Source organism: Botryllus schlosseri, chromosome 1 (genome assembly GCF_051294905.1).
Source record: "Botryllus schlosseri isolate E-star chromosome 1, Bs_hap1, whole genome shotgun sequence".
Taxonomy (NCBI): Eukaryota; Metazoa; Chordata; class Ascidiacea; order Stolidobranchia; family Styelidae; genus Botryllus; species Botryllus schlosseri.
Window position 1 is genome coordinate 15,780,978 of NC_137236.1, and position 25,290 is coordinate 15,806,267.

General features: G+C 40.4%; 1 protein-coding gene and 1 non-coding gene across 2 annotated transcripts in view; one reads left to right on the plus strand and one right to left on the minus strand.

Moving 5' to 3' along the window:
* The window catches only part of LOC145433782 (uncharacterized), a 30,758-nt gene extending 16,385 nt beyond the window's left edge, over positions 1-14,373 (minus strand). Inside the window, exons 1-6 of the mRNA XM_080311014.1 lie at positions 12,632-14,373; positions 11,305-11,427; positions 6,771-6,905; positions 5,039-5,208; positions 3,860-3,983; positions 2,302-2,419 (exon numbers count right to left, since the gene is read on the minus strand). Of these exons, the coding sequence (XP_080167140.1) occupies positions 2,302-2,419; positions 3,860-3,983; positions 5,039-5,208; positions 6,771-6,905; positions 11,305-11,427; positions 12,632-12,644 (683 nt within the window). The 5' untranslated portion in view covers positions 12,645-14,373. The remainder of the gene's footprint in view (positions 1-2,301; positions 2,420-3,859; positions 3,984-5,038; positions 5,209-6,770; positions 6,906-11,304; positions 11,428-12,631) is intronic.
* On the plus strand, positions 7,472-7,674 carry LOC145451674 (small nucleolar RNA U3). Its single transcript, XR_013918990.1, has one exon. It is a non-coding gene; the product is annotated as a small nucleolar RNA U3 (small nucleolar RNA).
* Positions 14,374-25,290: the final 10,917 nt, after the last annotated feature.

The following is a 25,290-nucleotide window of genomic DNA, read 5'->3' on the forward strand; positions in this document are numbered from 1 at the left end:
AGACGAGTTGGTGGTATATGCCTAAAACCGAACTTGATGTTTGTGGGTTAGTGATTACTTGCGTAGTCTTGTCTACTTTTCGTATGGACACTTTTTGCTTTGGTTCGGTGAGTTACAAACGGATTGACTTGACAAGGTTTTTGTATTTAACTCGTTTCTGCATGGTGAGATGTTAAAATGTTGAGTTGTCATAGTGATAGTATTTCTGAAACTCTATTTTACAAACGGAAACGGAGTCGTGAATAGAGTTGTCAGTTTCAAGGATTGTTTCAAAGTATAATCTTGAAATGTGACTTGGTGAAAGTTGGTAGTCATGTTTGTCAAACCTATTTCAATTCACGCAATGTCGAAGTCCAAATATTTCATTCTGGATTATTTGGATTTACCTTTAGTACATCCCGCGAATGGATTTAAAGTTGGCAAATTACCAAAATGATTGAATATTATCGGGTTAGAGATAGTTGGTATTGATTCTATAAGTGTTAAAACACCGACGTGGAATGTGTGAATGATCCGATGCGGGTGAATGTTGGCGTCAGTAATATTCAGGTTACGTTCGATTCAACAGATCGCGTTAATAGGATTTGTCAAAGGATTTGAGTTGGGTCGAATCAATACATTCAAATACGATTCAACTTGATTTGTGTAGTGAGTTACACTGATGACTCCCACTTTATCAAACGATATGACATCGAACAGCGTCAACACTATGCAAGTCGGAGCAACTTCAAATTTTCACGTCGGCGTCAAATTCGTCTCATCACCCAAAAGAGGTGGCGTTAGCCAATATCTCAAAGGTATATTCATCGACGGTAATAACGAAGAGATATCTTTCACGTGTTTCAATCGTGAATTGTTCGGGAACATTGAGAAAGCATTCGCCAAACGAAAAAAACTCATGGTCAAATCCGGTTGGGTCCAAATTGACAAGTTTACTGGAAAACCTGCTGTATTACTGGGACGGGCTTCGTCAGTAACCACGCATGGAAAATCGAGACATACGACTGAAGAATACCCATTATTGACCTGCGAATCGGTATACGGGAATAAAGATGAATACGTTTCGATCGCCGCTACTTGTGTTTCTCGAGAGGAGAAGATGGTCAATTCTGGGGCCGGAAAGGAGTTGAAATTATACAGTTTTACATTGAAGGATGATACTGGTGAGGTGGTTTTGGATCAATGGAACAAAGCCTCGCTCGTACCCGGGAAGAAATATCAACTCACTCGTGTTAAAAACTGTGTCGGCAGCTTGAAAATCGATCCGTTAACTAGACTTGTTGAATTGAAAGAATAGTTTGCATATTTGTATACCACAATACAATATTTCGCGTAAAATGTATGACCTATGTGATTCGCCAACTGCGTTAGTGTGGTGTTGTTCTACTGATCGAGGTGTGAAAATTGTGCTATCGCGATGAATCTGTGACTATGAACAGCAGACTATTCTGTAGGCGCGAAACAGCGAATAAGCCGAAAGTATTATTCAGGTAGCAATCAATAGCGAGGAAAGAGAACACGATCGGTCATTTGACACGACTAAACTACGACGTCATATATCATAATTTACGATCAAACTATTTCACACTGACCGGTCTAGTGTAATATTCGATAGTAGCGGCTGGACGTGAAACAATTCAGCACGCAGGTCATTCGAAATATAGGTCGCATGCTTAATCCTCACAACAAGCCACGTTTCCGTTTGTGCGGTTATTGTTGGTGACTATTCAACACCACGCGAGAGATGGTTGAAAGTGCGTATCACGACCGCACCCATAAGAACACATGGCGAATCACCAACACAATCTATACGCGAAAGTACGGCATGCGAAAGTACGATGTGCGAGAGATGCCTACACCCGAAAGTACGATATGCCGACGCGACCATAAGAACACATAGCGAATCATCAACACAGTCTATACGCGAAAGTACGACATGCGAAAGTACGATGTGCGAGAGATGCCTACACCCGAAAGTACGATATACCAACACGAGTTTTCAATACGAGTCACCGCCGCAGCCTATACCTGAAAGTACGACATGCGAGTGCACCCATAAGAACACATTACGATGTGCGAGCGATAGGGGGGGTCTAAAAGTACGATATGCCAACACGAGTTTTCAATACGACGTGCGAGCGGGCCCATAAGCCACAATAGCCCGTCACGAGCGATCGACTATACTACTGACTTGAGCAACAAGTCGCACTTCGTCATGAAAAACAACACGGGTGAATAACTTTGCTCTTCAAAATATTTGCGCCAATCGCGTACTGACGCGACGAGCCATATGTATAATACCGTTCCGAAGTGTTCGCGAAGTATTCGGCTTGCGTGAAGCACCAGTCACCGGAATTAGGACATGTCTTCAAGTAATTTTCAGCTTCGAAATACCTGTCGGTGTTCCAGCACTTTGCCCCTGGAATGGAATTGCAGGAATTACTTACTTATCCCCATCAGAATTCCTACCTAAGAGCTGGGGGTTTATCTGGGCTCCTCCTCGCCACCTCATCCGTTTAAGCGGTGTCTTATAACTGCCCAAAAGTGGGCAGTGCCACATGCCGGCAGCTACGGAATAAAAATTAAAAATATCGGCCTGGTGTAAATGACCAAATGACCATATTAGTCGATAAAACCATGAATTACCACATATAAACTTACTTATCCGCATGCAGGTTGTCAGATCGATATCCTCCATGCACGATATGCCTCACAATTATATTTCAGCGGAATGCCACTTTTATTGAACATTGCTTAGGAAAAATGACTTAATGATTGCTATTAGGATTTGGAAAGTAGAAGGTATACCTTTGGATAGGTTTGAGTCTCTCTCAAAAGTGACATTACCACGAGAATGTCATGAAATAGCCGATATATCACGGTATCAGAATATACTTGGAAGATTCAACCTATATTTGTACTGCCGCTAATGATTTTACGTTATCCGTGCAGATGCAACCTGTAATTCCGAAAGTACCAATCTCCGATTAACAGCTAAATGTAGTATTTTACATATTATAAATTATTATATATGCAAATCCTGGTGATTTTCAGGCCATTCATTTCTTACTCCCACTCGAAGTAATGTTGACATGTCTTGGAAATAGCTACTTCTAACGGAGTTAAAATTTTCTATTTGATTAGCATCGCTGACCATTTTAACTATCTCTGTATATAGATCAGTTGTTCTTGAGCATTAGTAACCAGCAGAACACTTACGTTAATCTGCAAGCCTTCGCGGAACCCCACATTTCCATGAATACAAGAACCACCGCCATACACATCTTACTAGACATCTAATACATTACCCTATATAACTGGTGTACAAAATGAACTGTGCAACAACAGACTCTGTTTAAAGAACGAGACCATTAAACTATAAAACATTATAATGAATATTTATTGAAAATCAATGTGACATCTGGTGTCCCCATTCAGAAACCAGTTCACAAATGCGAGATTTCACCTTGGAAAGTATTATTGTATTGGTCGACCGAAACGTAACAGCGTAATACCAGCTGCTTAATTGGATTGCTTGTAAATATAGGGGTTAGAATTGGCATTTCAGAAGGTCGTTTCGGTTTCGAACCCTAACCTCCCGCGTACACCACTCCCACTACACACGACGTATACCACAACAGTCAATATTATATTACTGATCGTGCCTAATTGCCTGCAACTAATGATGGCCAAGACTGTCGTATCATATATGCATCATACAAATCATGTCTATGAGTTGAGTGTGTGACTTGACCTTCACGGAACACTAGGGATAAGAAACATTGATACTTGAATGCTTCCAAAACATCGGCACGATAACTTCACGTGGGAAGTCTTCACCCTATCTTATTTCACAGACCTGTTGTTGATGGTGTCGCAAGTGTTGAGGCCTCGACAGCCTGCGCCTCACTGAAAACTCCGCCGTGATATGATCTCACCCGGAAAAGGTACGAAGTTCCGGATTCCAGCGAACCAACCTCGATCTGTTAAGTAGATGTGATGTATCGCTAAAGCATCGTTTCTGTCCGCTACGAATATGTGGATTTACTGGATTGGAACTAGGACTAACAGTCAGGGGTGGTCAGTATCGAAGTAGCCTAAATCCTATTTGCGATATAGGCCTACTCAAGTATGTTATGTACAATTTCGCTACTTAGCCTACTGAAGCAGTTTCGTGTTGATTATACTGCCACTTCTAATTCAACAACAGTTTTCGCAGCAAATTTAATTACTTTTTACATTTTATACATCATGAAATTGTCATGACATCTGGGCGATGGAGAAGGTGAATGATAGTAGCAAATATATTTTGAAATGTCCCCCTACTTGTTCAGTCCAGTCCTAGTATCGAGTTGAACAGTCGAATACAAGTAGGTCACACGCAGTAAAAGAGGACCGGAAGAATTGTATGTAAGTAGGCCTACACCCTTTATGTCAGTGGTTCTCAATCTTTTTTAGACACACCCCCCTTTATGACAGTGAAAAATTTCGCGCCCCCCTTATCGTCATATCACAAAATCCAACCGGGATGGTAGCAACCCCAACAGATTGTTTGATGGTTCGGAGGGTTATGATGTTGATGAGAGAATTAAAAACTATGAAATTAGGTCTATATATAGAGAAACAGCGCGAATTGGAGGTAAATCGCGCAGAACATTTTTTCAGTTGACCGCTTCTTCGCGCCCACTTCAGATGCTTTCACGCCTCCTAAGGGGGGCGCCCCCCATGTTGAGAACCACTGCTTTATGTGATTACAACAGAAAGTCGCTGTTACAGCCATTCGTAAACAATTTAATTAAAATGGCTCAGGTATAGTCTTACTCAAGGTGGGATATAAGCGTCTGTACGGCAAAAAATCCTAGGCGGAAGGGTCATAACTTCGGCATTGGAAAATGCCCACTCCAACTACTCGATTATAATCGTTGCGGTCAATACTCCATTCTTGAAACCGTTACAAAGTTCCATCAAGTCTTTAGTGATTGGCTTTCTCGCAACTGTGTATAGTGGCAAATCCACATTATAGGCTATGCCTACTCACCGCGTTCGTGAATACTGCAACTGTTGTATGGTCTTGACCTGCAGTTGTTCCGCCAAGCAATTTTGCATATTCAACGTCATAACGATAATCTCCAATGCAGTCGGGATCCCACGGCAGTTCAACCGACGAATCAGTCACGTAACTCTCCAAGTTTGTTGGTATCTTCGGTACTTTGAAAACGATGAGTACAAAATGGTGATGTTTCACTTCAGCACAGGAATTGAGATTTCATTAGTGAGTGATCGTTAAGAAGTGTTTGTTGGCTAGATCCGGTGTACGTACAATATAGTCGGTGTACTGACTTAAAGTTTGTATTAAGCATATCCTCACTCAGTGTTACGTGGTCTTCGATTTTCTGAGACCCATCGTAAATGTTGTAATTGCAGCTGCGGATAGATGTAGGGGACTATTGGCGGTTGGGGCATAAAATATTTGTTATCAAAGCCATGTTGAATTTCACCAAAGAAAAACTTTCTTCCACGTCGAAAAAAACTGTCATGACGTTATAATTAATATGTATTTAAATAGGTGATACTGAACAACAGTTTTGTATATTACATCACAATATATCGATCAAAGTCATGCTGCAGTGCGAGTGAATCCATACCTGCTTCAGTTTTAGATACTTCCAACTTAACATATCCTCATCGGCCGGGATCTGGGTCTATTCCCTTGATCACAATATATAGGCAAGAGATGTACGCATCAGGATAGCTCCGCACCAAATGCTTCCATATATAACAGTAATATTCGCGCCGATAGTGCGATAACAAAATCTTATATACTCACATACGTTTCCGAGCGTCATTTTTACATTGCAATGCATTTAGCAAGAGTATCGTCCTATTAAATAGTGTGTTCATATTGAAATGAATCCGAATATTTTCGGCTGACAGTCGTCAGGGTAATCGTCAGCAATTAGTAGAGAATGGAAAGGAACATTGTGGTATGTCAATAATCGTATCACAAAGTATTGCGTCACCGGCATGAAATTTCAAACAACCATGGCGAAGAGAGTGCTTAATCTGAATCACTGTTTTTAGATGGTACACGAACTCCTTTTGTTGGTACAGACTTAGCTGGCGTATTTTGAAAAAAAGTCGACTCCAAGACACTCAAATGAAAGTGAGAACGGCTTCTCCTGACGATGCGAATGAAATCTGTCGTCTCGATAAGCGTAAGCTTTCATACAAGCAAGATTATCTGACAAATAGGCCTACTTACCAATGGCAGAATTCATGACCTTTGCCTGCTCTGAATCACGATTCAGGGGTTGAATCAAGGGTGAGCTTTTCTCCGAGCGCATCACGGGTTCATTTCATTATGAATATTCATATTATTCAATTGTATATTGGAGTTCTGCACCTCCAACAAGCTCTTTATTATCATCCTGCATCGCTTCTAGTCATATCACCGCCTCTTAGGTGATTAATCGTTACAATAACCTTCTATCTATGTAGAGGAGGCAATCATAGTGCGGTTCATTGAAAATATCAAAAAATCGCAATTGTATCAGTTACAGTGCTTCAGTGTTTGTTCACGCCAGAAGTTTACGGAAATTTGGTGCTTATGCGAACTTGAACCGCAGATGGTTCGCGCCACGTTACATGCACACATATGTGGGTCGTGCTATACGCAATTACGAAAAAATGAAGGATATTGGCCTGATGTAAATGGCCATAGTAGTCGACAAACACCATGACTACCAAAAAACAAACAAACAATATCTTACCCCAGTTCAACAGCGGGTCTTCGCTATTGCAATTATCCCCATTGCAGCAGTGGAATGCGTTGGTGTTGCTGCAGAAATACTTGGACAGAGTTTCACAATTGCCCAATTCGTTCGGAGCGAAGCACCCGCGTTGGTCTAAAAACGTGTTGAAAGCTATTCAGTATTGGTACTATTTAATAACGAGTGTACTGCAGAGGCGATTAACGAAGTAACTCTGCTTTTCGGAGTGCGCGAGTATAGGTTTATTTTCTTTCAGCACTTATACTCAAGTGGGTACAAGTTACAAGTTGTTAAGCAAAACTACATATTTCTCACACTTTCAATTTTGTGAAGTAGGAAATAGTTTTGGGGTACTTTTGCATCACCTTTATTTGTGAAAACGTCATAACAACCTGGCGAAATAGCCCATGCATATACATGTGTCATGTGTCATCTCGTAGGTAACCCCGTTTGTCTATCATTCAGACTTATAATCAGACGCTTAGAAGAAATTCTTGTTGGGCGATAATATTCATATTACCATCCGAATGCAAGAGCAGACCCAACTCTCCCAGATAAGATATTGAAATTAACGATCCGCATGTGGGCAGCAAAGAAAGGTAAAGAGAGAGAGAGAGAGAGAGAGAGATGCGACGCTCTGCTCACCATTAAAGCTATATATAATTTTTCGACTAGGACCGCGCGACTGGACTCAATGAACTAAGATCATACTTTTTGGGATCAATTCTACAGTGAGTATCTTGATCGTGATTGTTCTAAATTGCGAATCCGAGCACCGCGATGAGGAGACGGAACTTTGCAGCCTGAGCATGAAGCGAACTCGAATATGGGCGTAGCCCAGACTCGAGATTGACGATTGCGCCTTTCCTTTGGGCAAGGCTGGCTGTGAGGTTGTCTGAGCGGCTTTCTCTCTCATTCATGTATCTGATTACTGCGACAAGGAGTGTGAATCGCATAATCAAATACTATCACTCCACACTTAATATACGTGGCAAGTCGCATGCGCCCGTTTCATTCGACTGCCGGTTACACTACAATACGCGATAGTAGTCCAAATATATATAAAATAATCAAGCATGCTGGTTATGAGCATGAACTGAATCTATCACTTCATGCGAAGGATTATACCACATTATAGCATATGATGCAGACAAATCAGGAGCGCTTCTCGCCCGCCTCGTGGCGTTCACATTAATTCTTGTTGACATGAATAAGTCACCTTCACTCCTAAACATGGCAATATATGTCAAAGGTAAAGTGTGTTGTTTTTATGTGTGGAACGTGTGCTTTAGGTCAGTTACATGTCGTTCAGTAACGAGTATAATTTATTCTGACGAAAGTCCTCCTCGCCACCAAATCCGCGTACGCGGTCTCTTGAAAAGACGCTACAAGGGTCGTGCTACAAGTCGTCAGATACGGAATCATAATAAAGAAAATATGGGCCTGCTTTAAATGATCATAGTAGTCGACAAACGCTATCACCACCAAAAACAACAGCCCATTATTGCGGTAACTGAATTTATTTTCGGAAACTGCACCTATTTCTAGTATCATTTTTCAGTTTGCGCTTGTCGCTAAATTGCATTTGGGAATGCCAGAAGTAGACAGTAGACACCCACGGTTAACTGCTAAATTATGCCACTTCTCGATTGCATCTACTTTATGATACTATTAATTTGAGTAGGGGAGATGTGGTACCGATGGATCAAAAATTGGAAAATGATCGCTGGCCCAAAAATGTTCAGCCGAAAACAGCAGGTCTTTTGCTGGCTCAGCACTTTGATACAAGCTCTACCTATCGCGCACATATACATGAATATCCGTCTTTTCAAAAAATATTTATGGACGTTCAAAATTTGTTGCTCGAACGTGTCATCGGTCCCCACCCGGTGGGTCCAATGGCACACGACCCGGGGACCTATGACACATATACCCCAAATACCTCAGATGTGACAACTTTTCTTGCTCAGTATTATAATCTAAGCTACAGTAAGCCAAAGAAGAATGTTTGATCGCAACCGACAAGAAATAGAATAAATATTAACTCAAATGTTGTCATAAAATCACGTTTCGATTTAGGCTCGAACTTATAAATTTGAGGGTACATACATATTGCACGAAAATCGACAGTGTGACTTCCAAACACCTCGTTCCAGCGATAAAACATCATATGCAATTATTACATAAAGATTTTCTGTACGTAGGGATGTTTCATTTGTTTTATGATTAGTATGCTTAATTATTTTGCTTGATTTGGCTATTGTATCATCGGTCCCCACCCTACGAATTTTATACATGAATCGAAAAAAATTCCACTCAAGAAAAGTACTGCAAAAATTAATAGGTGCCATTATATAGCCTGATACAAGCCCTGCACTTCACAATAAAAATGATTGCTGGTTTGTTCCCGTTGAAGGTTTCAAAGAAAAATGTATATGTCGATATAAATTTACTTTACACCCCCCAAAACAAAAAACATCTGTTTTGCCAGCAAGCAATTGTAGACAAGTTCACGGAGTGTAATCATGGAATTATCATAGAGAATTTTCAAAGTATTTTCGGTCCCAGTGATCCATCGGTACCACATCTCCCCTACTTGTGAATTATGAGACCTCCATTCTCTACTTCTACATGAAGTTGTTTCAACATGTCCCTGGCATTGGTACTTTCAATTACAATGGAGTAGAAATTTATGGCGTTATTTCGACTTCAATTGAGTAGCAACGTTGAGTACATTGTCCCCCTTGACCTTGACCTCGACCCAATGCCACCACGACCACCATAATTCCTGTTTCGTAAAATTCATAATTTTCATACGCACTACACAAATGTTAAGGTTGCACGTAAGTGAATAAGTATTTTATCATCTCCACGGGGCACGAATGTTACCAAACGACTGCCATATAGTCACGTTTTCAATGCGCGAACGCATACACTTCTCGCAAACGCACCATCTATTTTGAATTGCTTTGGTACGACAAAAAGATAATGATCCATGTTAGCCCCCAATTAAAGGATTACACACGGCCATACCAAAGCCGAATCCCGTGATTCAACCCTACAGATATCAAAATAGAATTACGCAATTAGCGGACTTCATCAAAGATATAACCCATTGGACTCGAATGGATTTATATGCTCCGGCGAACACGTTAAAGATAATGTCAGGTACGATTCTTCCAACGGCAGACTTTGATCATCAATTGAAAAGTTGGAGGACCAGTCGGAATAATGACGAAAAATATCATCCTAACTATGGTGGACGGAAATTGTGGCCTAATGTATGGCCAAAAACATATGTGCTATTTTCGCTCAGCTATCCGTACAGAACAAGAATTCGGATGACGATTTAAGAAATTGGCGATGTGGTATAGCTTTTATATTGAATGGAAATTCACGGATAGAGCTGGGAACAACGGTTCGGGTAATCGAATCCTTGTTCAGTATCAAATGCAATGATTCGACTCGAGTAGAGGAATACTAAGTAATAAAATATGTGCCTTCATAGACTAATATTTTGTCAACGACAAATATGGTATCAATACTTTATTTCCATCATTCGAGTGTCTAAATCTCATATAGCCGTATCTGCTCTACATTTTCGCGAACACAGATTTGGGTGATGAGTGTCAAATTCAAGTTGCCTTACAGGCCGGATTCAAACCTTCAATCTGTTCGCGATTCCAATATGTTTCCTCAAACTGCACGCCCTTGTTTTTCGCTTGAATACTTTATTTATCAATCCTGTATACACAATAATTACATTTTAGGGTTATATTCTAGCAACACCTTTATTCGCAAACAACGAAATTTTGGCAAAAATTCGAAGATTAATCATTTGAATTCAACCGCTAAAACACTGACTTTAATGACGAAATAAAAGTTGGCAAATGTCTATGATTCCTTTGTTTTAGTCGTAATCTCGCGCTAACTCTGAGCGTTGCGTCATGAGGAATACAAAAGATTTAACTGTAAACGCGGACGTTAGAGTTAATCGTGATTCGGGTTTCTCTGTCTGTCTGGGGCCTTCTGAATCAGAAGTAATACGGCAATATGACCAACTACATTTGAATTCTACTTTATTGTATGTATTATATTTTCCATGCGACTTGCATATTACAGTTTCGCTGGCTCTTGGATCGGCAGTATAGTTTAGTACGAAGAGTATTATATGCGTGCAATGTATTAGTCGATAACAGGAGAATTCCATCATTAATTTTCGATGATCCATCAAATGCATCGCAAAAGATGATAATTTCAGTTTCACCCATAAATTTCCCCTTCGATGTTGTTGGCACTGATGCACGATTTCGTAATATTCCGAGTATACTGATATTTGCGCATTTTCATGTATAAGTTTCTATCGTTAGCTCATTCCGCATATTGTTGTTGTTGTTGTTTATTAAAAAGAAAGATTTGGCGCCTATCACCTGTTGGTCTTTTGCACCACGACCAAGAATTCCGCATATGATGGGTTAATCGCTATGATTTGATTGAGATTTACAAATATCGGTATAATAAGAAGGAAACATACAGTACCTCTGTCCGTTTTCAATCCATGCTTGGGTGAAACAAGAAGCACCAGACGAACATTCCATCGTGAAACACAAATAGGGTAATGTCGTCGCCGTACAAACATAGCAACTTACAGCTTCACCTGAAATACACCTAATCAATTTAAATATAAAGTCGCGCACATGATCATAGTTATAGTTGTATACAATTATAATGCGAATACAGAGGTGGTCAAAGTGGTTATCGTTAGCACTCAAGTGGAAGTAGAAGACAGGTAACATAATAGGTTTTGGCGAAAATTTTCAGCTCCAATACCAACGCACAAACTCTAACCAATCGAAATGCTTCCCCGTTGATAATGAATGTATGAATTGCCACGATGCGATTTCAAAATGACTTTGCTTTGCCTAATTGTGCTTAGGGTTGCATTTAAATTAAACGGTGTTTTAAAACACTTTGTTTAAAACATGTTTAAAACATGTGTAATTGTGTATATACTTTCCAAAAAACATGTTGCATGAGCCTATACGGACAATTACCAACCTATAGCCGACGTAAATCGATATGGAAGGACAGCTTCTTTTAGGTACAGAACTTCAATATACTATTACAATACTATTCAATCGATATGGAAGGGTTGCAACCCTCAAAATAGTCGCTTCAGAAGCATAGTAGTACAGTTATTACGTCAAAGGAGCGATATTTACCCTATATCTTCAAATGTTACTGTCAATCCACCATGACGGCATAGTTGAATATTCGTGACGTCATAGCTTAAAAAACAATAAAAATCATGTTTTAAACAAGGGCTTTGTTTCAAACATGTTTGTCTTAAATGCAACCCTAATTTTGCTATACAGGAGGTACCCTACATAGTGATACGTCGATTACACGTGACGCTCGACGAAATTTTGAAGATACGTTTATCTACGTTGAATACTTTTAAATTCGAATCGTTGCAACTTGCACACTTGAGTAATCAAATACGATAATCAAGCGTTTGGTAACTAACCAACTCTGGCCGTAGCTAGGTCTCATCGTCTAGCTATTCTGGTCTATATTGACCAGTGTGCATGGATTACTATGATTCCTTTGGCACTTCGTTCAAAAGTTAAAACAATTTGAATCAATCTTCATCCAGTATTAAATTAGATAGCGGATAGAAGTAGCACACTAATAAAGAACCAGGTCATAAACATTTTTTGGTGTAGATATATCTAAACATCCTATATATTTATGGAGCATATCTCTCTCAGCCATATAGACATAGACAATTAGTGATTGGTGTATTGGCCTAATCGGACTGCATGCTTTACGGCCACCTAACTTGACTTCGAACTACATACCTGTAGATGCCATAATAAGCACGGCTACGACTTCGCAAAACAAAATCTTGAGTTTGAAATTTGACTTCAGTAATATTGTATTGCTTCCTACACACGGCTCGAGCACTCATAACATGAAAATGCATTCGGTAACCATTACCTTTACAAGACAGAATAATGAATCACGATCATGGTGGCACGCGTTCTTGCCATTAGAAATGATTATTTCCAGCAGCTTATGCGTGGATCTCCTTATTCAGAGTCATAAGAACTCTCTAAGCAATTGCTCTGTCATATCTCACAATGATTACGTAGTGTGTAATTGAAAATATGGAGAATGAAATCCGGGGAGCCTTGTATAGTTAAAGTTATTTTATCAGTATGTAACTATAGGCGAGCAAGCGACCGAGGGTGTCTGTTTCAGATGCGAATTCGCACGAACTGAAACTTTTCTGTTAAATTTATAAGTGGCATAAACTGGAACATACAATATACTGATAGGTTACAATCATTGCCGACATGCCAGTATTTACACTGCGTTCGTCCGTATGCTATTTCCACTATCCGGAGGTTGGATTCAGTCAGTTCTATACAACCACCTGACATGAACTTTCAAGAGTTCAGAGCGGGCAGCATTACTAATTGGCATGTTGATAAGTTGTACTTGTACAATGTACAATTGTACATATGAAATGGGCACTGCGCTCTAAATATTTGAGCTGTGGCGTCAAATTAAAGATAAAATCGGGATAAAAGGTGTCTACAGCCATGTTGTTCTGAAAGACGCCGTAATAGTATACTACAGCTACAATATAATTTTAATTCTCCCCGTTCGCATGCTAGCTGCATAAATAAATTTCTATGGTGTCGCGGTTGTTCGTCGTTGCTACAAATTGCTGGCACGGTTTCTTCACTGCGGCCCATGCTCGACCCAGTTTCTCGACAGGACTGCCCTCCCCTATACCAGGCCAGACAGCATGGTTAGAGTCACGACAGGAAAGAGAACTCGGCGTAAAAGCTTCCAACAAAATAAAACATTTATAGCTGATCCACTTCAGTAAAAATATCGGAAAACGAAATATAGAAGCGTACAAAAACCATGCGCCAACTGCGGGGCTTCATTTTAACATATGACCAGAGTGGTTCTCAACCGGTGCGCCGCGGCATATAGGCTACTAGTGTGCCATTCAAATCTCGCAATGATGCCGCGAGAGATTTCTTCAAAATTTATAAATTATACGTAAACTATTTCTAGTCTATGGCAAACAATCAATAATATAAATTAGGCTCGATATGAAGTTTGTATATATGTCAAATCAAAATTGCCCTCATACCTAGGCAATCAATACTCCCTGCTATATTTCGCTTTAACCGACCTATCGCGGATTTGAATCTGATTCAAGTTTTTCACAATACGTTAATTAATCGCAGAGAAGAATACAGAATTGGCGGTACCTGTGTGGCAATCTATTTTTCAAATCCTCATTGTCTTCCTAATCGCAAGCGAGAAATGAACTCGTTTGGCAGTGATGTCCACGTTTACACATTCGAATTACAGACATAGCCATCCACAATGCGATTGTGAGGCAGCGTGCTGGCACTGCCGTTACAACACAGGCTTGTAGCGCAACGTTATGTTAGACACGATTAATTTGACAATTAATAAGTAAAGTTGATTAAATTATATCAGTTAACAAATTTCCCGGCTGCAAATGTAATAATATCGGTTTGTTGGAAGCTTGGAATTAATATTGAACTGCAGGTGGCTGTCAGTAGAATTTTCGGCGCTTCTTCGATATACGCCCGAGATCAAAACAGTGTTCCCCATGACACCCGTAAATGTTTCCCCATGAACACGATATAAATTTATAAACGTCAAAATATTTTTTTTCTTCATTTGAATAGGCGGATATTAGGGTTGGTGGAATGGATATATTGGTGTTGGATGTGGGTTAGGGTCCAAGTCCGGGTTAGGGTATCCCAAGATTACAGTTGGGGGAGGGGGGTATTAGGGAAGAGAAACGAGGGAGATTAGGGTTGGATGTGGGTTAGGGTCAAAGTTGGGGTTAGGGTATCTCAAGAGTAGGGTTGGGGGAGAGGGGGAAATTAGGGTTGGGGAAACCCTAACCTCAACTTTAACCCTAACCCCAACCCACATCGAACTCTAAGACCCCCCTCCCCCAACTCTAATATTCCCCTTCCCAAACCCTAATTTTGGGATACCCCAAACTCAACTTTGACCCTAACCCTAACCCGCATCCAACTCTTATACCCCTCCCCCAACCTTAATATCCCCCTTCTCCAACCCTAATCTTGGGATACCCTAACCCCAACTTTGACCCTAACCCACATCCAACCGTAATATCCCTCCTTCCTCTTCCCTAATACCCCGTCCCCAACCGTAATCTTGGGATACCCTAACCTCAACTTCGACCCTAACCCACCTCCAACCCTAATATCTGTCTCTCCAAAGGCCAAAAAAAAAATTTTTTACGGTTATAAAATTGTATCGTGCGTATGGGAAGCACTTGCTGGTGTTACGTGAAACACTGTTTCGATCTCGGGCGTATATCGAAGAAGCGCCGAATTTTCGGGGTTTGGCTACCCTCGAGCGTGATACACGATCTGCGTGGAAATGCGTTATGAATCCAAGATTAGTTACATCGACAATGCGGGAGTGTGCATATTTTGTCAAACAAATCTTATGGATATATTACTGATCATAAGAGCTCAATTATAGCAAGGTCTTTATTCGCATGCGGAATATTATTAGGCCTATCCTCTGATTTATTATTTTGAAGTTTACAATACTGTACTTACTACTTACGATTCATTACTACCATAAAGGCAGCTAAATATTAAACCTCTATTATATCGATTCAGAAATTGAACCGGGCCAATATATAAATACTATACTCGTAGTTATCATAGGAACGTCTACTGCAGAATGCGCTCGCCATCGGCCAAATGGATTGAATTCAAATATCCGTTTGCTATAATCAAGCGATGAATAAAAAGAACAATATCAAGCAAACATTAATTTTGTATATAATTGAACAGTAAAACATGTGGTAGAAGCTAGAAATGATTGTTTGTTGAGACGTCGATTCGCTACTCAAAAGATTTGGAGTTCTAGACATGGACGATATGAATGAAGCTTGAAATTGCCAAGTTTGTATCAGTTCCATTGTGGTCAAAGTCTCACCAATTTTAACTACTACTTCACGACTTCACATCGACATGAAATGCGCATAGCTACAACACACGCGCGTCCTCGAAAAACAACTATCACATGATCAGGATGGAGTACAAGGAAGCGCATCGCTCTATTGAGTATGCCGGACCTGCAGTGCATAACAGCATCTCGCCGGCTATCCGACATGCGTCAAATATAAACAAATGCAATTTCCACTGAATCAATACTAGTCCGCCCTCAAGATCACCTGACCGCAATCTGACATATCGACCTCGCCAATACCGGCACATGCTCCCTTCATTTTTGTCGCTTACTTTTATGTTTTCCTTTCCTAAATCTAGTGTGCATGCCTTTTATTTACATGCTTTTCTGTACATGCCGAAATCAAATTGGGACAAATGCTGAATTACAACTGATTGCATTTTTGATACTATAATGCAACTAGAATGATGACTCGACTCTATTGTCCAATGTAATGCCGCACACAATGGATAATGTATTGAACAAGAAAAAGAACCAATCACTGGACAATAATGGTCAATTTGAAATCTTGATATACTTGGCATACGACGCGCAGCATGCCTCCATGTCGCCAGCACTGCGTTTGGTAGGTTGCGCCTCAATCGCGGGGATTTCAAGCTCGCGTAGTTCAACAGTTTTAACGTCAGTGCCCAACACGCCGCCGAATATGTACAGCTGGTCGGAAAGGTGGACTTTGACATGTCGACATTGTATCTCCAAATTGCTCAATATCTGCCATTGCCTCGTCTGTTCGTTTAGGAATTCGACCGTACACGTGACGCCTCCGAGAGCGTACAGAAATTCCTTGTACCAAATGGCTGCCCCGTACGCCCTCCCCTTGATCATCGACGGAGATTGCGAATACTCCTTTTTTTGGAGTATCAATCTTGAAACAGAATTGTTTTCGTCTGCATCAGTATGTCCTTCCTGTCCGCCCAACACATAAACCGACTTTTTATCGCTCGCAACAGAAAATCCATCTGAATGTCGCATATCCTCGTAATCCACCCTGTGCCCCTCAACAGAGGCTATATCAAACATCATAGTTGACCGAATGGAGACCATTATCACCCATTTTCCTGTGCAAATAATCTGATTATACTGTGACTTATCGCGGCCACCGTCTTCGTCGTCGCTTTCGTCTTCGTCATCGCTACCGTCGTCGTCGCTACCGTCGTCTTCCCCCATTGTCATTACACATCTCCATTCGGTCCCGTTGAAGGCGTGCAAAGAAACACTGTCGCCAACGTAAAGTATCCCCTGATATTCCACAGCCTGACAATGCCGGCCAACAGCTGATGGCAGTTCACCGGCTTTTTCCCACGTCTCATTGCACAAATCGTATTGGTAAACCACTTTCGTAGCTTTATTAATTGACGTGATGTGGCTCATCGGCGGGATCCTGTTCTCAGCGGGAGGTAGCTTGCCTGCGAAGAAATTTCGGACATGTTGCAGGCATTTCAGCGAGCCATCAATCAGATTCACTGTACAAATTCGCTTTTTCACGATTTCTCGCGGAATGCGCTGTAAATCGATCTTTAGAAATAGATCGTGAAATTGTGTTTTTCTTTCTTCTACATTCGCGTTCGTCCACACCACCAGCCCGGCCCATTTTATGAGCTCGGATGATCGAAACGAACCCCTCATCAAATCGAAACAATAATCCATCATTTCGTAATCCAGCAAGTTGATACGGGTAGACTTTACGAGCGCATGTAGATTAGCATCAAGAAATGTCAATATCGGCCCATTTAAAGCATCCTTGTTATAGAGACGAGACAAGTTGATCACTTCCGCGAACGTTGTCAAATCAATGTTTTCGGCCAGGAATTCGACGCATAGTTCTGATAGTTTCGGCATCTGCAGCATTTCCGCAGCGTCAAGCAGGCCTTTCGCTAATAGCTTGGAGATCCCCACAGACCCCAAATAAATGAAGTCGACGCATTGGCTCAAAACCTCGGGAGTCATTGCCGAAGAGAAGTCTATAGTTCCGGTGTTGGCTTCGTACGTGTCATTGGAGAACATCCCCCTAAAATATTCCGTGGATGCGGCCAAAACGCATTTATGCGCCATAACTTCGACGTGTCCGCATGTAATTGTGACGTCGCAAAACTCCCCATTTGCTTTCAATTGCGACAACAGATTACTCTGGTGCGGTTCCGATTTTTTGTAAACGATCTTCATCTCAGAGTCCATAATCTATTCCGCTACAAGAATACCGGAAGACTGAAATAGATGTTATAATATAGTACAGCCTAACATATTTTCCCGGTCGATCTCTTATTATATCTTTAACTTCGGCAATAGAATTAGGGTTGCATTTAAAACAAAAATCAATTTAAAACAAACGTGTTGAAACAAGGCCCTTGTCTAGAACATGCTCTTTTCATGGTTTTTATTTGTTGTTTTTTAAGTCATGACGTCATCATTATTCAATCGCTGGATAGCTTACTCACGACTGCATGAAAGTCTGGAAGATATTAATTTTATTTTATCCCTGTCGAGCGGCGTACCGTAAATGCGGAATTACTAGCCATCCACATAAACACCACAATATTATTCAAATCGTCGTATGAATATTAGATTTCTTGCTAAATATGATGTTGTATCCCGTTAAAGAAGCACTTTATTCGAATAAATATGACGTCGCTGCAATGAAAATCATAGCTGCTGAGTGAGGCGCCAATAAATATTCATGGCTCACTTCTTTTGTTCGACTTTCTGTGCCCTATCGTAGATTTCCCTGGATTGAATTCAATACCCTAATTAATGAATACAGATTTACTGATGTCTGGAGATATGAGCTTATATCATTGACATAACCGAATAATACCATAAATTAGTTATCCGCTTATTTATTACAAACTGGATTCAATCCCCAACTACGGGTATTGGTACGGGTAGATATCAGTAAATACATTGCAAATATTCTGAATTGAATCTCTAATGAAAGGATGAACAAATATTCAAATTATTCGACCGCACTGACGGCACATGGCGCAACTTCTTAACTCTTCTCACAAACCAATCTATGTCACAGCATGTTTGTATATGTGGTTCCACATGAATCACAAAGTTTTGAATGAAAAAAACGTCGATAAATAATTGTTAGGCGTAGTGATCTGTGGTTATGGCGTAGGACACCATTCCACGTTTTCTTTGCACATTCGTTAAATTCTGTGTTACTCTGCTTTCACCACGAGATTTATACCAATTGACACAGCGACCTCAGGCCTGGTGTTTATTTATCGTCATGTATGAGTGAGTCTCTCATTTCCTGACAGCTGTTGTAGGTATGAAATCGGCAAAGGTCGAAGCCTATCGCTGTTGAATTGAGTGCAGCATTTGATGATGTTCGGATGGTGACTTCCAACGACTCGGTTAATACAAGCTCCGTGAGATTGACTTGCTGTTGGGTCATATTCAATGGTTTACTAGGGATATCGTAGTCCTTCACAATCGAGTGCGTCGTGATGTCGCACGAGATGCTACTCGCTAATTCTCCTCTCAAGCAAATTCACATCACAGCATGTAGTCGTAGTTTTAAATAGGATAAGTTTACTCGAATTGCAACAGAAGGACACAGTTTGGCGTTGCGATCGTACCGCACGTACTGACAAAATTTTCCTTTGGTTATTCGTTCAATAATTATGTTTCTCTCGTGGCCTAAAATAACTTAGGTATAGAAGGCCACTGTTACTCTACCCTGACTACACAATAGATGTATACCAAATGTACGTAAAATCTTGGCATCACGAGCTATCGCATGGTTATGCATGAGGGCGTCTCACATTTCCGCACAGTGTATCCAATTTGTATGGCGCTTTAGAGTTAAGCTGTCTATTTGACCTAATTCTCTTGCCATAAAGAAATGCGAGCACCGTTAAGGCGTGAATCACTTGGTGCTGAATCTAGCACCATACTGAATCGATTACTACTGAGCTCAAGAAATCAATTCTGACTACGGCATCGTCTCGCGTCAGATGACAAAGAAAAAATGCAAACATCAGCTGGACGAGATTGACTTGATCTTTAATGTAGCACGTGACTTATTCGAGATTGAATTAGTACTGAGATCTCTATATCGATTCTGACTCCAGCTTCATCTAGCATTTGTGTACGCTGTTCTCCTGGTTCTACATCTATAGACATGACAACTGTTGACTGAAAAAGTACGCGATGAGCATTATCGTGCCTTCTGCCAACAGTATACATGCATGCCCTGTGCGAGACTGATTTCCGGGTACTAGCGTGGCATATTACAGTAGGTAGCATATGTAAGTGTACCCATATGGAGATCAACATGGAACAGCTCGCAACACAGACACGTTTTGAAATCAGATCGCGAGATCATGTGTCCTTATTTCAATACCTCGACGATTCCGCAGGTTAGGCTGTGCTCAGTCAACGCGGGACTTGCTTTTGAAAGTGATCTTCGTAACTATCTTTAATTTGACATATAAATACATTTTTGTTCATCTGTCATTACGGCCAGAACCGGGATAATAGTTATTAATTCTACACTCAATCAATTAGATAACATAGTATAATATGTAGTTACTAGCTATAGTTTTCGGGTTACGAATATTCGAATTTAAAAAACGACAGGATACTTTGTCCCATTGCGATCGTACCGACAGCGTAGGATAACTTCATACTTTACACTTTTGCCCCTTACTACGTAATGGACTCGTATCAAGTGGAGATAATAGCCTCGCGCCGCGAGTTTTTATATGGTGCAAAAGTGCCAAACTCATTATATCACAGTTCTGTTAGCTATGAAATCGATGTTGAGTTAAGTGCTAGAGTCGAGGATGTTAGGAAGATGACTGCTACTGACTTTGTTAATCAAGGCACCGTGAGAGTGACTTGCTCTGGTGTCATATTCGATGGATTACTTGAAACATCGCACTCATTCACAATCAAGGATGGGGTCTGGTGTCACGCGAATTGCTCCTCGCTATTTATTCTCGCAATCAAATAGATAATACAGCATCCAGTTGTTGGTTTTAGTTGGTTACGATTGTATTTTATTTATAAATAAGAAAAAAAGATTGCGATATGACTGATTCTAGATTGGATCAATACCGAGCTCAGAAAATAGCTTCAGACTAGAGCTTCATATCCCATTTGATGACGCCATTTATCTGACTTTATACACGTGTAAACCTTGGATTGAAAAAAGCCATCGAAGAGCATTATTGTGCCTCTCTGCCAACAACAGAGAGATATGCCAGACTGTTTTCTTGAAACCCGTAGTATGTTTCTGTAGGATTGTTCAAAAATGACTTTTATGCTCAAACTGTACTGGCTTCTTGATAAAATTGTTAGGTTACCTAATTAAAGGCTGAACACCAAATTTGGTTCAATTCCAATCCGTAGCCGCATTGCTACAGGAGAAGAAAGTTTTTTTATTTATTATATCAAAATGAACATAAGAATTTAAATTTTTTTTATTCACCCCACGAACTTGTTAAGTTCTCAATAAAAACGATGCTCGACATATTTGGCTCAATTCCAACCGGTGGAAGCGGAGTTATTGCCGTCGAAAAATTTTGGATTGGAATAAATAGTGTTTACGGAGCGGAAATTTTTCAATTCTTTATTTTCATATTTATTTTCATATAATAAAAAAAAATTTCTCCCGTGTAGTAAAGCGGCCACTGGTTGGAATTGAACCAAATTTAGTGTACAGCCTTTAATGAGATAACCTAACAATTTTATTAAATAGCCAGTACAATTTGAGAATAAAAGTCAATTTTGAACACTCCTAATGTTTCAGTGACATAGTAGTGAGTGTACCAGTAAGGAGATATCAACACGGAAAAGCCGGTGCCACATACACGTTTTATAAATTCGATCGGGACATATCGCAGCATGTAGATGAAATTCTACATACGTTACAGCATTTTGAATTTAGGGAAACATGAGCAATAGTTTGACGCAACGATCATTCTATATACTGAGGCTATGGCGTAGGACATTTTTCACGTTTTATCTGGTAGTACTCTGTTCCCGCCCTTTCTAAGCAAGGAATGTGTAACAATTAAAATCAAAACTTTGCGTAACGGGTTTCTAAATATTGTCATGTATGACTGCGTCTAATATCATAACAGCTGTTGTAGCTATTAAAGCGGAGAATGTCGAAGCCTATCGGGGCTCAATGTTAAAGTGAGTGCAGCGGTTGATGATCGTAGGATGATGAGTTTCAACGACTTGGTTAATACAATCTCAGTAAGATTGACGTTCTGTAGGGCCATATTCAATAGATTAGGATCACTGTACAGTGTACATCGCACCCATTCACAATTTTAAAGTGAGCTCTGATGTCACACGAAATGTTACCCGCTATTTCGTCTCGCCAACAAACATGCAGATACACAAATACAAATAGATATAAATAAATACACAGTATCTATTTGAAAAAACATCGGAAACTCTTTCGTTTTGTGATCGTGCCCCGTACAGAAGGTATGGCGTAGGTGACTTTCCTCTATTATCTACAAACTTATTGGTTTCTTACGGGGCCCGCGATAACTTGGGCGTAAATTAATTATCATAATCCTGATTTCTCTGCCTCCACTCTTTACTACGCAAGAGATGCATATCAAATGAGTGTATGAACTTCGCGAAGCGGGTTTTACATAGTCATGCATGATTGCATCTCTCTTTTATTCACGGTGTATCGAATCTACATTATGCGTTAGCATCGCCGTTGTCATAGGAATCTGATTTTCTCGCTTTGGACGGAGAAAAACGCAAATATTATAAGTAAGTGGTCTGAATTTGCGAAGACATTGGTGACCCGAATTAGTAAAAAGCTTGCGTCGAGGCTACAACTCGGTATTAATTATCTGGACTCGGAAGCTAGCAATATTTCAGTGCAGACGTGGAGTTTAAATAAGGCAATACAATTTTGAAATCTGAAACCTGAAGGGCTCACTTCATGGTAAGTGGTCTGATTTTGCTAATTTGCGAAGATATTGGTGACCCGATTGAATATTCTGACAATCACCACAATAAAACTCAATATTAGCTGTAACACTACTCCCGTTCCGGTCGTGAATAGGAAAATGTGCCAAGAACTTTTTATTAAAGCCTATCTTCTGACGCCTATATCTCGCGTTACCACCATTATCATTCGTCAGCTCATACATATTCTGTTCTTCCTTAAAATTTCGGAACTGACGCTGTACAAATGAGTCGAAATTTCGGTTTTATGCAGATTTTTGCTGCCCCGTCACAGCCAAATCCCCCGGAGCGGTAACGGCTGACGCTCAAATTTACAATCAGTGGAATACATATTGTCAATTTTAACCTTCAAACCTTCTAAGACCCTATGAGCACGCACTTCGGCCGTCTGCTCTCAGACTATTAATATTAGCGCGCCAGTAACTTTGGTGCTGATCGTAGATGGCTGATTCGAGATTCGATCACTGCCGAGTTAAAGCCTTACTTACTTCTGAGTTCGGACTTCGGAACGCAGCTTCAAATCGGATTTGATGACGCTCTTTCCCTGACTTTACACACACACGTCGACCTTGAACTAAATAATGCACTCGATTAGCGTGTCTCTATACCCAGTGGCGTAGCAGCCACCTGGCGGTTCTGGCTCTGCGCCAGGGGCGGCAGGCTCCAAGGGGGCGGCAAAATGAGGCTGCACAGTGCACAGTGCACACCAATTCTTCAATTATGTATTATTGTGGTCCCCACCGTAAATACTATTTTATTCAAATCCAAATTTTTCGATGGCAATAACTCCGCTTCCACTGTTCGGAATTTAACAAAATTTGGTGAACATCGTTTCTATAGACAACCTAACACTTTCATGGGGTGAACAGAAAATTTTCAAATTTTTTGTTATTTATTTTTATATAATGAATAGAAACTTTCTTCTCCTGTAGCAATGCGGCTACTGGTTGGAATTGAACCAAATTTGGTGTGTAGGCTTAAATTAACCAACCTAACAATTTTATCAAGTAGCCAGTGCGATTTGAGAAAAAAAGTCATTTTTGAAAAGCCCTAGTGCACAGTGTACACTACACAGCCGGCTAAAAGCAGCGTAATTGGTAGTCCTATATAGCTGGCGTCCCGGGAGCTAAAATTTAATCAGACTGGTCTCAATCGAAAGCTAGTGTCGCGCTGATTTGGAATATGTTAACATGACAATGGAACCACTCCTAACAATCCGAACACAATGACCAATCGACCATGATAATGGAAATTATATCGAGCGATTATTCGGAAAATTGCCGATTTTCAAACCAGGATTTAAATTGTATTTCCGGAATCAGGGCAACGATAGCTTTCGATTACGATCAGTATTGTTAAATTTGACCGCCCGGAGGGCCTGGCCAACTATAGGATGACCATGACCAATTATGCTGCTTTTACCTGTCTCATCAGTGTCTGGGTAGTGGGTATTCAAGTGTGACAACTAAGTTGCCCACCTAGCCGTAGGTTAGTGATCTATACTTTGGGTTACGATTGGGGTTTGGCAAAATCGAGTACCTGAGTGATTCGATTCTGAATCACTTATTAATAATAATATGCTTCGAGTCGAGTATTCCAGTATCCCTATATATGAGGTCAAAACAGAATGCCATATGTCACAGTTTAAATATGTACCTTATTTTATCCCACCACAAAGAATATATTGCCTGTTATACATCACATTAAAGATAATTTGGTATTTTTTCGACCATACTGATTTCATTACATTTTGTGACAATGTTGAGGGGTGATCATGACTTCTGAAATGTGGTATTTCCACTAAACTGAATAACTTTGCACTACATGTTTTGTATGCTGCGATACGGCCAATCAATGTTTCAAGGCTTCCACGGTGGAAAATAGTATCGAAACTATAATTATCGTTGATAAATTAACATCAATGGCGAGGAGCGTATGATTTCAGTACTCGAAAAAAATCGTCTTTTACTACTGGACTTGAATCATCAGATTGGAGTACTCGAATCATTGTGCCCAGCCCTAGTTACGATTTGGTACAACAGACCGAGATAGCTGTGAAGGTAAACCGGTCCTAGGAACTGTATAAGTTGGTTATAATTGTCAGATTGACAGATTGGGCATAAATTTATACAAGTGTTAATTAAGACTCGAAAATGAAATACATTCGTTCGCTATTTCTCGTCTTTATTATTTTTGGCTTTATTAACGTTGAGACGGTGAGGCTGAGACGCGGCATATTATTTGAAATATATTTTTTGAAAAGATTGCTTGAACATGAATCTATGTAGAAATTTGCTGCGGTCTACGGAGGGGGGCGGCATTTTAAGCGAGAGCCAGGGGCGGCAGCACATGCTGCTACGCCAGTGTCTATACCAGTGGTACTCAACCGTCGGTCGGCGGGCCGGTGCCGAACCGCCAAGTATATTGGAATTCGATATCTCAATTTCAAAATGTAAAAAGTGTAATGCTTGTCCATTAGTGATTTAAAACA